At 32.5% G+C, this 12,582-nt stretch overlaps 1 protein-coding gene across 2 annotated transcripts; it reads left to right on the top strand.

The window, feature by feature from the left end:
- Positions 1 to 2,584: 2,584 nt before the first annotated feature.
- Positions 2,585 to 12,291, top strand: LOC113874880 (protein argonaute PNH1-like). Of its 2 annotated transcripts, none has more exons than XM_027513114.1 (23): positions 2,585 to 2,668; positions 5,463 to 6,000; positions 6,115 to 6,323; positions 6,436 to 6,582; positions 6,700 to 6,833; positions 7,036 to 7,145; positions 7,353 to 7,459; positions 7,550 to 7,688; positions 7,779 to 7,895; positions 8,290 to 8,397; positions 8,484 to 8,555; positions 8,663 to 8,785; positions 8,960 to 9,119; positions 9,399 to 9,520; positions 9,680 to 9,817; positions 9,887 to 10,029; positions 10,379 to 10,441; positions 10,570 to 10,633; positions 10,722 to 10,857; positions 11,064 to 11,137; positions 11,385 to 11,479; positions 11,560 to 11,591; positions 11,898 to 12,291. In XM_027513114.1, exons 2-23 carry the CDS (start codon positions 5,761 to 5,763, stop codon positions 12,062 to 12,064), a joined length of 2,700 nt encoding a protein of 899 aa, XP_027368915.1. In that variant the 5' UTR covers positions 2,585 to 2,668; positions 5,463 to 5,760; the 3' UTR covers positions 12,065 to 12,291. The 2 variants fall into 2 exon arrangements, with proteins under 2 accessions (XP_027368915.1, XP_027368916.1); XM_027513115.1 differs by lacking the exon at positions 2,585 to 2,668 and adding an exon at positions 5,196 to 5,229 and having other exon boundaries at positions 5,743 to 6,000.
- The last annotated feature ends 291 nt before the right edge of the window (positions 12,292 to 12,582 follow it).

Below are 12,582 nucleotides of genomic sequence, written 5' to 3'. Positions count from 1 at the left end.
CGACACAGTTGATGTGACATATCACAAGATATTTCTAAATGTATGCCACGCTATTGACTAAGCAGTGATAAAGAAAATTAATAATAAAATTAAAAAATGTCATTTAAAAATTATTTTCTTTAATTGTCAACTTTTTCTTAATGGAGTGTTGATTTTAAGATAAAAATTAATTTTTATTTTTATTTATCAGATTCATTATTTGTTTTTATTCTACTCCTTCATGTTCATTTTATAAGAGTATTTTAGAGTTTTTATCTTTAAAATAAGATATTTATAAAGTTTTTAGAGCAATTATTTTTTTACATATTTAATTTTTATTTTAAATTTTTTTAACAATTAATATAATAACAAGTCATGTCTGGTGTATTTTTAAAAATTTTAAAAAATATTTAATGTATTTAATATCTCTGAAATATTCTTAAAAATATTTCACAGTATTTTTTAAATATCTTGATATCATTTTTATCTAAATATTATTATTTTTAAATTTTTTTTACTTTATATAAAAATTAATAAGTTTTATGTGTGTGCATATAAAAAAAGTAGGTCATATTAAAAATAATATGTTATGTGTGTGATAGTATTAAGGGACATTGTAACCTAAACTAATAAATATGAGTGATAAGTATTGCTAAATTTCAAGTTAACAATAAAAATTTTGAATATACGAGAAAGAGATAAAAAAAAACATAAATTAGATTTAGGTTTAAAATATTTAAAATATTATTATATTTTTATATCATAAAAATATACCACTTTCATAAAAATATACATTTTTTTATAAAAATCTTAAAAAATTTAATTAATAAGAATGTTAATTTAAAAAAAAAATTCATATTAAATATGTAAATTTAACTTTTAAATTTAAAGTTCATAATATATGTATATATATGTATATATACACTAAATATCTCCTCAAAGTAAAATTAGAGTAATATAGTCATTTTTTTAAAATTAATAAATTACTAACTTCTAATAATTTTTTAATATATAAAAAATCTGATTAAAAATAAAATATTATTATTTTTTATGGTATAGATGGTGGACAACTATTCTCCTTTCTAAGAAATCAAAACAGTATTTAAAAATTTATAAAATAAATATTTTAACTTTGTAAAAAATTAATCAGTCATGTGAAAATATTATATATATATATATATATATATATTTCTAGCATTTAAGAAAAGAAAAAAAAAACAACTAAAGAACCAATGATTTGAGTCCAAATAAACGAGGGAGGGTGGGGTGAGGCCCTCGTACGCAGTGCCCAGCTGAATTGGTTTCTTCCTTTAAAAAAGTTGGACCCATCATCATGTGCTTCATTCACCTCTCTTCCTCTTCTTCTCTCACTTTACTGACACATACTCCCCGGAATCTCAAACTCCGACCGGTCATATTTCCGTCAAACAAGCTGACACAATCTCTCTTTCCCTCCTTTAATTCTTTCTTATATACAATACACAATCTTTTCTAATCACTCACATAACCTTTGCAGCATAGCAGACACCACTTTCTTTCTCTTGTGTCTATTTATGGAATCTCACACCTTACCATTATTATTATATCAATAATACTCATCAAAATTCTCCTTCTTTTATTATATTATCATGTTACTTTTCTTTCATGGTTCCCAAAAAGCCCCTGTCAAAACTCGTTTCTCTTTTCAACCCCCTTTCTTAAAGCCAGTCAAGACTCTTTTCTGAGAGTACTAGTCTTTCATGCATGTTTCATCAATCGCAGAAAGGGAAGCATTCCCCATAAGCACCTTCTCAGGTCCCCAAAATCTATGTTTCTTTGCACCCTCTTCATTGCAACCTATATGTTCCTGCTTATCTCACCCGAATTCATTCGTCTTCATTAACAATATTTGTCATAAATTAAATTATCAAAGTCATGCATGGTGTAAAGTACACTTATGTTTTAATTAAATTTTTCTGCTTTCTCATTAATCAGCTTTTTGAGGCTGATTCTATTCTGCTAGAAAGGAGTTATTTAGATTAATAATTGGAAGCAATATCCTCCTGCTTGTACATATAGTTTTACTTTTGCTTCATCCAATCTAGATAAGAAACAAAGCACCCCAGTTGCCTTTGTCTTTGTATGAATGAAGTTTTCTGCTCTCCTTCAGCTTTGGTTCAGACTTTAGAGCTATTGAACTAGTAGCATGTATAGCTTCATTGCTTCACCAGTCCATGCCCATGTATTGTCCGTGTCTTCAAAAGAAGCTAGTGTTGGAAATCAACTTTAACATGATAAACCAGATTTAGCTTACTTTAAATGTAATGTCATCCACTATCAATCTGTGGCAGCAAACAATAACTAAAGCATCGGCTGGTGCATGTGGCTACTCTAAACATTTTGGTGGCCTAAGTATATTTTAGTTGCAGGCTATAGCTAGTTGCGATTCATATATGCTCGTGTCATGTCTTTCAACCCTTAATTGAAAGGCTGTTTGTTATAGTATTATCCACTTACAGTATTATGTATTGCAAGCAGGGAACCTATAGAAGGTGGTAAAGGAAAAGGGGAGGTTTAGTCAGTTCATACTTCAACTCGGTGTAGTTGGGGTTCACAGAAACACGAGTCATAGGCATTAAAAGCTAGCAAAACCAGCAGTTATAACAATCCGCACGGATACCTGCATAAGATACATGGCGTAAAGCACAAGGTTTGCTTTTCTACTAACTACTCTCTCCTTTCTTTCACATTCAGACTACTCATATATCTGTTAATTTACAATGATTCTTTTAAACATTTTGGCACTCTAGCTAGCTATACCTGCCTCGTGTCGATGTTTTTACCCCCCAAAGTCCACAAACCAGCATTTAGCAACACACTTCTGGTTCTATGTATGATTTTCCTGAATGAATTCTTTTCTTTTTTCTTGTTTTTGTATATGGGTGACTCGGTTCTCACTTTGACATGATTGCCATACATGTCCATTTCATTATCATAAGGTTTTTCTTAGGTGTGACGTAGGACATACATGATAAAAAATAAGTAAATAACATATTTGTTTACTTAAAATAATAATATCATTAAATACACATTAAAAGATTTGTTCATATGTATGTAATTTTTACTATTATTTTTACTGCATATAAAATGTGTAAAAATATGTAATGATAATTAAATTTTGGTTAAAATACCCATTTATTTTTTATAATTTATATTTATAGTTCATGTATTTAAAAAATTTATCTTTTAATCTCTATATACATATTTTGTCAAGTTTTAATTTCTACCGTTATAATGTTATTACAAAAATGTAGTTTGATTATATTGCTATATTTGAATATTATTTAAAAAAATGGAAATGATAAATAAAAAAAAGGTACAAAAGTCATTATTATTTAAAATCTCCGTACTATTGTACAGAGGATAACAAATAGTTAATTGGGAAGTTGCTTGTTATCCTACCAACACACATCCAAAGTGCTGGATATGTATATAGAGACAGCGCCAGGGCTCATAGACGGGGCCTTTCCCCATACTCTCATTGCACCACTCCTGTAATTATTATTATTTTCATAGTTTTTTTTTCCCTGCAATTATTAGAATATGTTTGGTAGATAGAGTTCCTATTTATTTATAGAAGTTTGTATAGCTATTTAATAATGATTAAATAAAAAGAGTTTATAATTTTTAAAAGTTAATTTCTTAAAAATTATTTTGAGTAACGTTTAGTTTTTAAAAATTAGGTAATTATATTTTTATTTTTGTTATTTATTTTTATTTAAAGACAACTTATCTATTACACTTAAAATTTCACTTACGAGAAGGTGCGGGTGTTACTTGGTTTACTGTTTAATAGAATCAGAGTAGGATTATGAAAAACACTTTTCCTTCATTGGTCTTTTTTTTTTTTTTCAAGTTGAATCGGAGAAAAAGTCAATTCAAGAGAAATTCGATGTTTACTCCACTTTGTTTTTTTATTTTTGTTTTTTTATTATTTAAGAAACTAAAATATAAGGTAATGTTATTGCTTTTTATAAGAAAAAAAGTAACGGTTGAAAAATTGTAACATTAATTATACAGTCATAAAGTTAAAAAGAAAGTTGAGGTTGCAATTGAAGAAATTACACTTAAAATTATATCTAAGTAAATGGTGTATCAAATGGAGTACGTCCCATCTTGTTTAGCTGTAAGAGCCTTAAAAATATACTAAAAGTTACATTAAATTACAAAGAGTACGCAAGAAATAGACTTAGCATCCACAAATTTGATAGAACAAGGGTTGCAGGGGGGGCCTCCCATCCTAGTGGAAAATTTTACAGCTTAGATGTGACAAAATTGGAAGAAATCACATTGACCAAAGAAGCAGTCAGAGGGCTTCGGCCACAACATCGATATGCAAATTAATGCCTCCTACCAATCCATTCAATAACATTATTATTATTACTTTTTTTCCAATTAATACAACAATATTATCATAATAGAAAGAAGGAAATGCTAACAAGGGCATGGTGTCTTGCCTGCTTTCAAAGTTTTCACATGGGTAGTCTAGTTCATTTATATTCAAAATTTGGTTTTTAAATTTCTTAGTAAAATGTTTATTTCTTTTGTTGGTATGTTCTATCTGTGGTGTGAAAGGGACAGGACACATGATTGTTCTTTGTGTCTTTGTAATGATCCCAAATAGTTGAAGAGCGTTACCATCACTTGTGCCATTTTGGGATATCCCTAGTTCCCCCATCTCACATCCATTAAGACCAAAAACAAAGAGAAAAGGGTTAAAATGCAATTTGTGTTTTTTGGGCAGGCATAGCATAGTTTGCAGCATTTACCCTTGGGTACACGTACAACTGACATTGGCATTTGGCAGCCAGCCATCATGGCAACTTCATACATTGCATTGCACTGTGCGGATATCTAAGCACAAGCAAGCTTCAAATTTTGTTTGACCCTTTTTTTTTTTTATGCCTCTTGTCTCTGCTACACTGCTTGTGCTGTGTGGTGAACATGCCTTAGGGTCCCGTTTTGTCATTGTAATTCAACTAACTTTGTGGTTGCTGAAAAGGGGATTTATACATGCAATCTTACAAGATGTCCTGCCACGAACTTGGAGTAGGGTAAAATTCAAACATCCCCTGCACCTTTTGGGACCACCTAGTAAACCAAATTAAAGTCCTTTTGGACTTGTAGTACTCAAACCCCACAAACAATTAACTATAGCAGCACATGCATTTTATCTCGTGTACAACAACATCTTTTGCCTCCCCTATAACTGTAAGCTTATGGAACATTACTTAATTTTTTTTTTAAGGAAAGTAGTGGTGTAAGTGTTGAGGAGAAAGTTTATATTATTATGCCCATAACCATGAAAATTAGGCCATAACATACTGATACATTGTTCCAAAGAGCAAGTAATAATGGTCATTAGAATTTTATAGGAGATTACATTGTCGGTTGTTTTGCATGTATGCATGTCACTTTATTTTTCTTCCCATCTTTTCACTCAGTTGCAGAGAATGTACAGCACCTAGGAGAAGATGAAACACTGTCGAGATTTGATGCCATGCCATACCTTTCTTTTCAGCTTTCAGCCGTTACAAAGGCTTCTTCTGCCTTTCCCACTCTTGTCTTCCTTCAAGACAAATGCATAAGCTAAGCTATAGTTCTGACTAAAAACGTGGAACTTTTTGCCATAAACCCCTCAGTTTGTCCTTTATAGGAATCTCTCATCTTTGTGTCTCACTCTACTTTAAGTTAAAGTGAAGGTTCCTTCCTTGTTTTGTTCAGAACTACTTGGCAAGTGCAATGAAGGATCCAGTGGACGATCAAGTGAAATCTAGAAGGGCTCTTCAGAAAAAAAGAGAAAGAAGAAGAAGCCAATGTAAACAAGAACCCGGACTTGACTTACAATTATGTTCCTCAGCTTCTTGCGAAAGTCTTGTGTTTCCTTCCAGGCCTGGTTATGGCCAGCTTGGGACAAAGTGTCTGGTCAAAGCTAACCACTTTCTGGCTGATATATCAGTATCTGACTTAAGCCATTACAATGTAAGTCTAATCTAATAATTTAGAACAACAAAGTACAAACTGATGCAGGGATTTTGTATAATTTGATTTGTGTTAAGGGTTTTTTTGCTAAGTTATCATGTGTGGTTTGTGAAGGTTAAAATAACACCTGAAGTTACTTCTCGTAAAACAAGCAAAGCTATTATAGCTGAGTTAGTGAGACTTCACCGAAACACTGACTTGGGAATGAGGCTTCCTGTTTATGATGGAAGAAGAAACCTCTACACTGCTGGCTTGCTTCCTTTTGCATACAAAGAGTTTACCATACTATTGAGTGAGGATGATGAGGGTACTGGTAGTACCAGGTGATTGTTCAAGTAACTATATCATGTTTGTTATCTTTAAAATTATTATTGTATTTTGAAATTGGTCATTCGGGTAAGAGTAAACAAATGAGTTCTAATTGGTTTCTGTCAGGGAAAGAGAATTTGAAGTGGTAATAAAGTTTGCAGCTCGTGTTACAATGAATCAATTACGTGAGCTTCTCAATGGGAAACAAGTGGACACCCCACAAGAAGCGCTTACTGTCATTGACATTGTGTTGAGGGAGCTTGCTGCTCAGAGGTGCATTTGTGGTTGTTCTTTCAACATTGTATCCATCAACTCCTTTTTAATTGAATGAGGCTATTGTAACTGACAATATTCTTGGTTTTTACACCTTAAATTGCTTTGCATGTTTAGCTATGTATCAATTGGAAGGTTTCTATATTCTCCGGATTTAAGAAAACCACAACAACTGGGTGGTGGCTTGGAATCATGGCGTGGCTTCTACCAGAGTATAAGGCCTACTCAGATGGGATTGTCTCTTAATATTGGTGAGACTTCTAATTTCCTGGTAAATATCTTGAAAAATTTAGTTTTTGACTGAGCTCAATGATCCATGTAACTGATTTCACTTAATAAGTTTTTGACGTTTGTTTGTTGAGATTCTTCAATCCTTGTCATTCATTTTAAGTTGTCAATTCTCAATACTAAAAAATTGCTTTTCTTTGTGTTTTCTTTTGATTTATATTTCAGATATGTCATCAATGGCGTTTATTGAACCACTCCCAGTAATTGACTTTGTTGCTCAAATTTTGGGAAAAGATGTGCTTTCAAAGCCATTGTCAGATGCAGATCGTGTCAAGGTATGAAAATTTCAAATTTGGATTTAAAATGGGAAGTTTATATGTATATATATATATCCTGTAAGGCCAAGATCTCTTTTGCTCCAAAGATATGCCAATAAATGTAATGTAAAGAAGTTTTATTGTTCTGTTCTAAGTGTATCAACCAAAGGTTGAGTTTGATTAAATATCTTAAATCAAAAAATCTTTGTGGTGTCACTCATGCAGATTAAGAAAGCCTTAAGAGGTGTGAAAGTTGAAGTTACACACAGAGGAAGTTTTCGAAGGAAGTACAGGATTACAGGATTGACATCACAGCCTACAAGAGAGCTTGAGTATGGTTTAATGACTTTTGCTTTGCGAAATGGATTTAATTTTTTTTAATATACTTCTCAAGAAACTAATGTCTCTTCTCCACCTCACAGTTTCCCTGTAGATGAGAAAATGAACATGAAATCAGTAGTTGATTATTTTCAAGAAATGTATGGATATACGATCATATATTCTCATCTACCATGCCTCCAAGTAGGAAGCCAAAAAAAAGTGAACTACTTGCCAATGGAGGTAAATTCTTTTTCAAATTATTATCGAACCTATTTTTTTTTTCTAAGAACTTTATTTTTCAATGAACAATTCATGTGAATCTTATCCCAGGCGTGCAAGATAGTTGGGGGTCAGAGATATACAAAGGGACTTAACGAAAAGCAGATAACTTCTCTGCTAAAGGTCTCATGCCAGAGACCACGTGAACAGGAGACAGATATTTTGCAGGTCATTGTCATGGATTCTTGATACTACCCTCCAACCTTTATTTTCTTCCCTTTTTATTTTGGATTGAAAATCGAATAGCCATGATATGTATGATATATTGCAATCGTTTTAACAAGTCCTTTTCATTCAGTCATTTATTCTAAAATTTCGATCCTCTCCTATAACTGAGTAACAAAATATAATCATGTTAAATAAAAAAAAAGGCATAATTTTTATTAAATGAGCCTATTATGATTGTTGTAAGTTATATAAATTGTTAATAAAAATTCTGTCTTTTTATTTCCAGCATGACCATTTTCAAATTTTGTTCTCTTCCTCTACAAATAAAAAAATTGTGCTTCATGCTGGTTTGGCTTAGTTTAATTAATCTATTACTTTCCCAATAAACTGGCAGACAATTCAACAAAATGATTATGAGTATAATCCCTATGCAAAGGAGTTTGGTATCAGCATAGACAGCAAGCTTGCATCAGTTGAGGCTCGGGTTCTTCCTGCTCCATGGGTAATTTGCGTATAGTTATATTGGTCAATTGTTATTGGCTTTTGGCATTTTGGAAATAATACATTTTGCCTCTTCTTTCTTCATAGTTGAAATATCACGACACTGGAAGGGAGAAAGAACACTTGCCACAAGTTGGTCAATGGAACATGATGAACAAGGTTGGCTTAGACATTAAAAGACTATAGTTACCATTTTTTTTAAAGCTGAAAAAGAAAAGGTAAACTACTCGTTCCTAGCGGAAGTAATGCTAGTTATTTTAATGCAGAAAGTTATAAACGGAAGCACCGTAAGATATTGGGCATGTATCAATTTCTCACGAAGTGTCCAAGAAAGTACAGCTCGTGGGTTTTGCCAACAATTGGTTCAAATGTGCCAAATCTCAGGCATGGTAAAGTTTCAAATTTTTGTTATACCTTGTTAAGAATTTATATATTAGAGATAGAGACTATTTGCTTGAATATCAGTCCACGTCATTTTTCCAATTATGACTACACGTTCTTGTTATTTTGTATCTATGTGATGTAAGCTTGTAGTATACGTTTTTTTTTTTATCCTTTCTCAGGAATTTAGTCAGGACCCTGTGATTCCTATATATTCAGCAAGACCTGATTTGGTGAAAAAGGCCTTGAAGTATGTACATTCTGCTGCACTAGATAAACTTGGTGGGAAAGAACTAGAGTTGCTGATTGCCATTCTTCCGGACAACAATGGCCCTCTTTATGGTATGATTTTTAGTCACTCCAATATGTCTAGTCCATTAGCATTACTCATGAGTGTAGCTATGGTGGTAGAGGTGTATAAAGAAATGCTAAGAGGTTCTAGTACCTTGCTATTTTATTTTTAGCTTTCTTTGTTTCACATTCCTATGAAAATGGGAATGCTTGAGCTTAAAGAGGTTCGAGTATCTGCCTACATTATCTCTTGTCCACATTTCATCCCACTTATTCTGCAGAGGATAACTCCATATGTCATGCTTACTAAGAAACAAATTCTTCATTCAGGTGATCTCAAAAGAATCTGCGAAACAGATTTGGGGTTGATTTCTCAGTGCTGTCTTACAAAACATGTATTCAAGATTAATAGACAGTATTTGGCAAATGTGGCTCTAAAGATCAATGTCAAGGTCTGTTATTATATAATTTAAATCATCTATCAAACATGACAATCCAAAGTAACAGTGGTTAGTTACTAAAGAATATTTACTTCTATATTCAACCTCTTCCTTTTATTTTCATTTTTTGCTTAATCATCGTTTTCTTAAATAAATGCAATATACTTTCAGATGGGAGGAAGGAACACAGTACTTTTGGATGCTCTAAGTTGGAGGATCCCATTGGTTAGTGACATCCCAACAATAATTTTTGGAGCTGATGTAACTCATCCAGAGTCTAGAGAGGACCCTTGTCCATCCATTGCTGCTGTAAGCATTTCCAAACTCCTATGATTTATACCTTTCCTTATATTTGGTCTTCTGATTACCATTATTCAGGTTGTAGCCTCCCAGGACTGGCCGGAAGTTACAAAGTATGCTGGATTGGTATGTGCTCAGCCTCATCGTGAGGAACTCATTCAAGATCTTTTTAAATGTTGGAAGGATCCACACCATGGTATAGTTTATGGTGGCATGATCAGGTATTTAGTAGCAACCTAATCATTTTCATTGTTGGATTAAGTGGAAGGTTGTGTTTGCCTCTAAACTTTATATCTTGTTTATTTTATTTTAGAATCATATAGACTCCCTTTAGGTATTTCCTTGATTTATTTTAAGCCTGAAAATCTCATCTGTTGGCATTTTTGAAATTGCCTAATGAGAAAGGTTTTCATTCTTGCTTGCTTTAATTTTTTCCTCTTCACTCGAGTATAGATTGTTTGTGTTCAATCATTGACTACTAGGGAAACAATTATGGTTTTGCATTTGTTACCTGCAATTATTAAACATCATAGTTGCCTATTTGGATCATACTATAATGTGCTACTGCAGAGAGCTGTTACTCTCTTTTAAGAAGGCAACTGGACAAAAACCTTGGAGGATAATATTTTACAGGTAGGAGTGTTCTGTTCTGGTAATTAAATATATATTTTTTATTGCAATGCAAGTTAGGGATGAAAGGCATTGAATATCATTATAATGGGGAACTGAATTATTTATAATTCAATCCAATATATTTACAGGGATGGAGTAAGTGAAGGACAATTCTACCAGGTTTTGTTGTATGAGCTTGATGCCATCCGTAAGGTACTTGGACATATTACTGTTATCTTTGTTTATATAATTATATATGCACTATGACATTTTTAGGTAATTAAATTCTTAATTTGGGTAGGCTTGTGCATCTTTGGAACCTAGTTACCAACCTCCGGTAACTTTTGTTGTGGTTCAAAAGCGGCATCACACTAGACTCTTCTCAAGCAATCATGATGACAGAAATAGCACTGATAAGAGTGGGAATATTTTACCTGGTAAAAGTTTTTAAAATTCATCCAATTTCTATCATTAGCACATGTCATCAACCTAAGGTTATCCATGAAAATCCAAGAGGATATATGCTTAGATAGGCTGAAAATTGTAGAATATTTGGAATACCCTCCAATTCCTTCTGCTCGCTATGTAATTATTATTAATTTATTAGTCTCTGAGTTGAAACTTATCCGATTGGTAAATGTAGGTACTGTGGTGGATTCTAAGATCTGTCATCCTACTGAATTTGACTTCTATTTATGCAGTCATGCAGGAATTCAGGTATAATAATGATATCTATGTTGCTACATTAGAATTTAGAAAGGATATGTTGGTATCGGATTGACTTTGGTTTTTCCAAACCTGAATTTTCCTTACACCCTTACTCCTACACCCCATTAGTAAGTTAGAAAGGGGAAATGGAAATTTTTTCTTTCTCTCCTATTGTAACCATACAAATAGGTATAGGGGTTAGACCAGATGTGGAAGAATTATTTTTGTATCAGACTTAAATTAATTCAATTTACAGGGTACAAGTAGACCGGCTCATTATCATGTTCTGTGGGACGAAAACAATTTCACTGCTGATGAGATTCAATCTCTGACCAACAACTTATGCTACACGTAAATAACTTCTCTCATCCTCTCGAAGTTGTTTGATCTATTCTTATGATGAAATAATCTCCTCATTACTTTGATTGTAGCTATGCAAGATGTACACGATCTGTTTCAGTAGGTAAGTCTTTGGCTCTTGCTTGACACAAGTACGAGTATAATCTACCAAAAAGTTAATAGGACATAGGGCCACTAAACGCTCCTTATATAATACACACTTATATTTTAATAAAAAGAAAATATTTGTATCGGGTATTAATTAAAAATGAGTTAATACATCAACAGAAAATATTTACTGAGGAATGCTAGTGCCTGCAACTAACTTTACTGATCAATATATAATGAGCATTTAATGGATTTTCTGTTTGCCAGTTTTATATAATGCAAATTGGTTACCCCTATCGAATTAAATGTGTGCTGTGTACAGTGCCTCCTGCGTACTATGCTCATCTGGCAGCTTACAGAGCTCGATTCTACATGGAACCTGATGTTCCTGAGGTTGCTAAATCTCGAGGTGCAAGATCAAAAGATGAGTCAGTTCGACCACTACCAGCATTGAAAGAGAAGGTGAAGAATGTAATGTTTTACTGCTAAGAATGAGGCGCATCAGGGAGATTTCCAAGAAGAGAAACAGATGTGATGAAGTTCAATATGTAAAACCTAAACTGTTCATAATTTTCTCTGCATTGAAATTTTTGACAAAGTCTAGGTTGTTTATCAGTATCTTTGGATAAAGAATTTTAGATTTTTTTGGAGAATATATATGAAATCAATAATGAAAATTATTTAAGTGAGACTGTAACATATGGGGGGTTATTAACATAATCACAAGAAGTTAAGCATAAGCATAGTTTTTTAAATTTTCTCTGAAAATTTTACTGTACAAATTTATAAAATCAAGTAAATTAGAATTATTTTATTCCAAGAAAACCTAAGTGTCTAGCGAAAGTTATAGAAATTATCGGTTGCTTTTAATGATAATTCTTTCAACTTTGTGTTAGCCTTCAAACCTGAAAACACGTGCTGGCCCCATCTCTTTATTTAACATAAAGTCAAAGGTTTGTTGAGCACTCTCGATCGGATTGCAACCCTTCTTAGCTCATTATAGTCCA

Source organism: Abrus precatorius, unplaced genomic scaffold (assembly GCF_003935025.1).
Source record: "Abrus precatorius isolate BTA unplaced genomic scaffold, Abrus_2018 Scaffold8, whole genome shotgun sequence".
NCBI classification, from domain to species: Eukaryota; Viridiplantae; Streptophyta; class Magnoliopsida; order Fabales; family Fabaceae; genus Abrus; species Abrus precatorius.
Note: the sequence above shows the minus strand (reverse complement) of the source record. Positions and strands in the feature narration are given on the sequence as shown.

Coding starts and splice junctions, on each gene's coding strand:
- LOC113874880 (XM_027513114.1), top strand. CDS start 5,761: ATGAAGGATCCAGTGGACGATCAAGTGAAATCTAGAAGGGCTCTTCAG. Junction 8,786..8,959: donor TGTGCCAAATCTCAGGCATG/GTAAAGTTTCAA, acceptor ATCCTTTCTCAG/GAATTTAGTCAGGACCCTGT. Junction 10,030..10,378: donor GTTTATGGTGGCATGATCAG/GTATTTAGTAGC, acceptor GTGCTACTGCAG/AGAGCTGTTACTCTCTTTTA.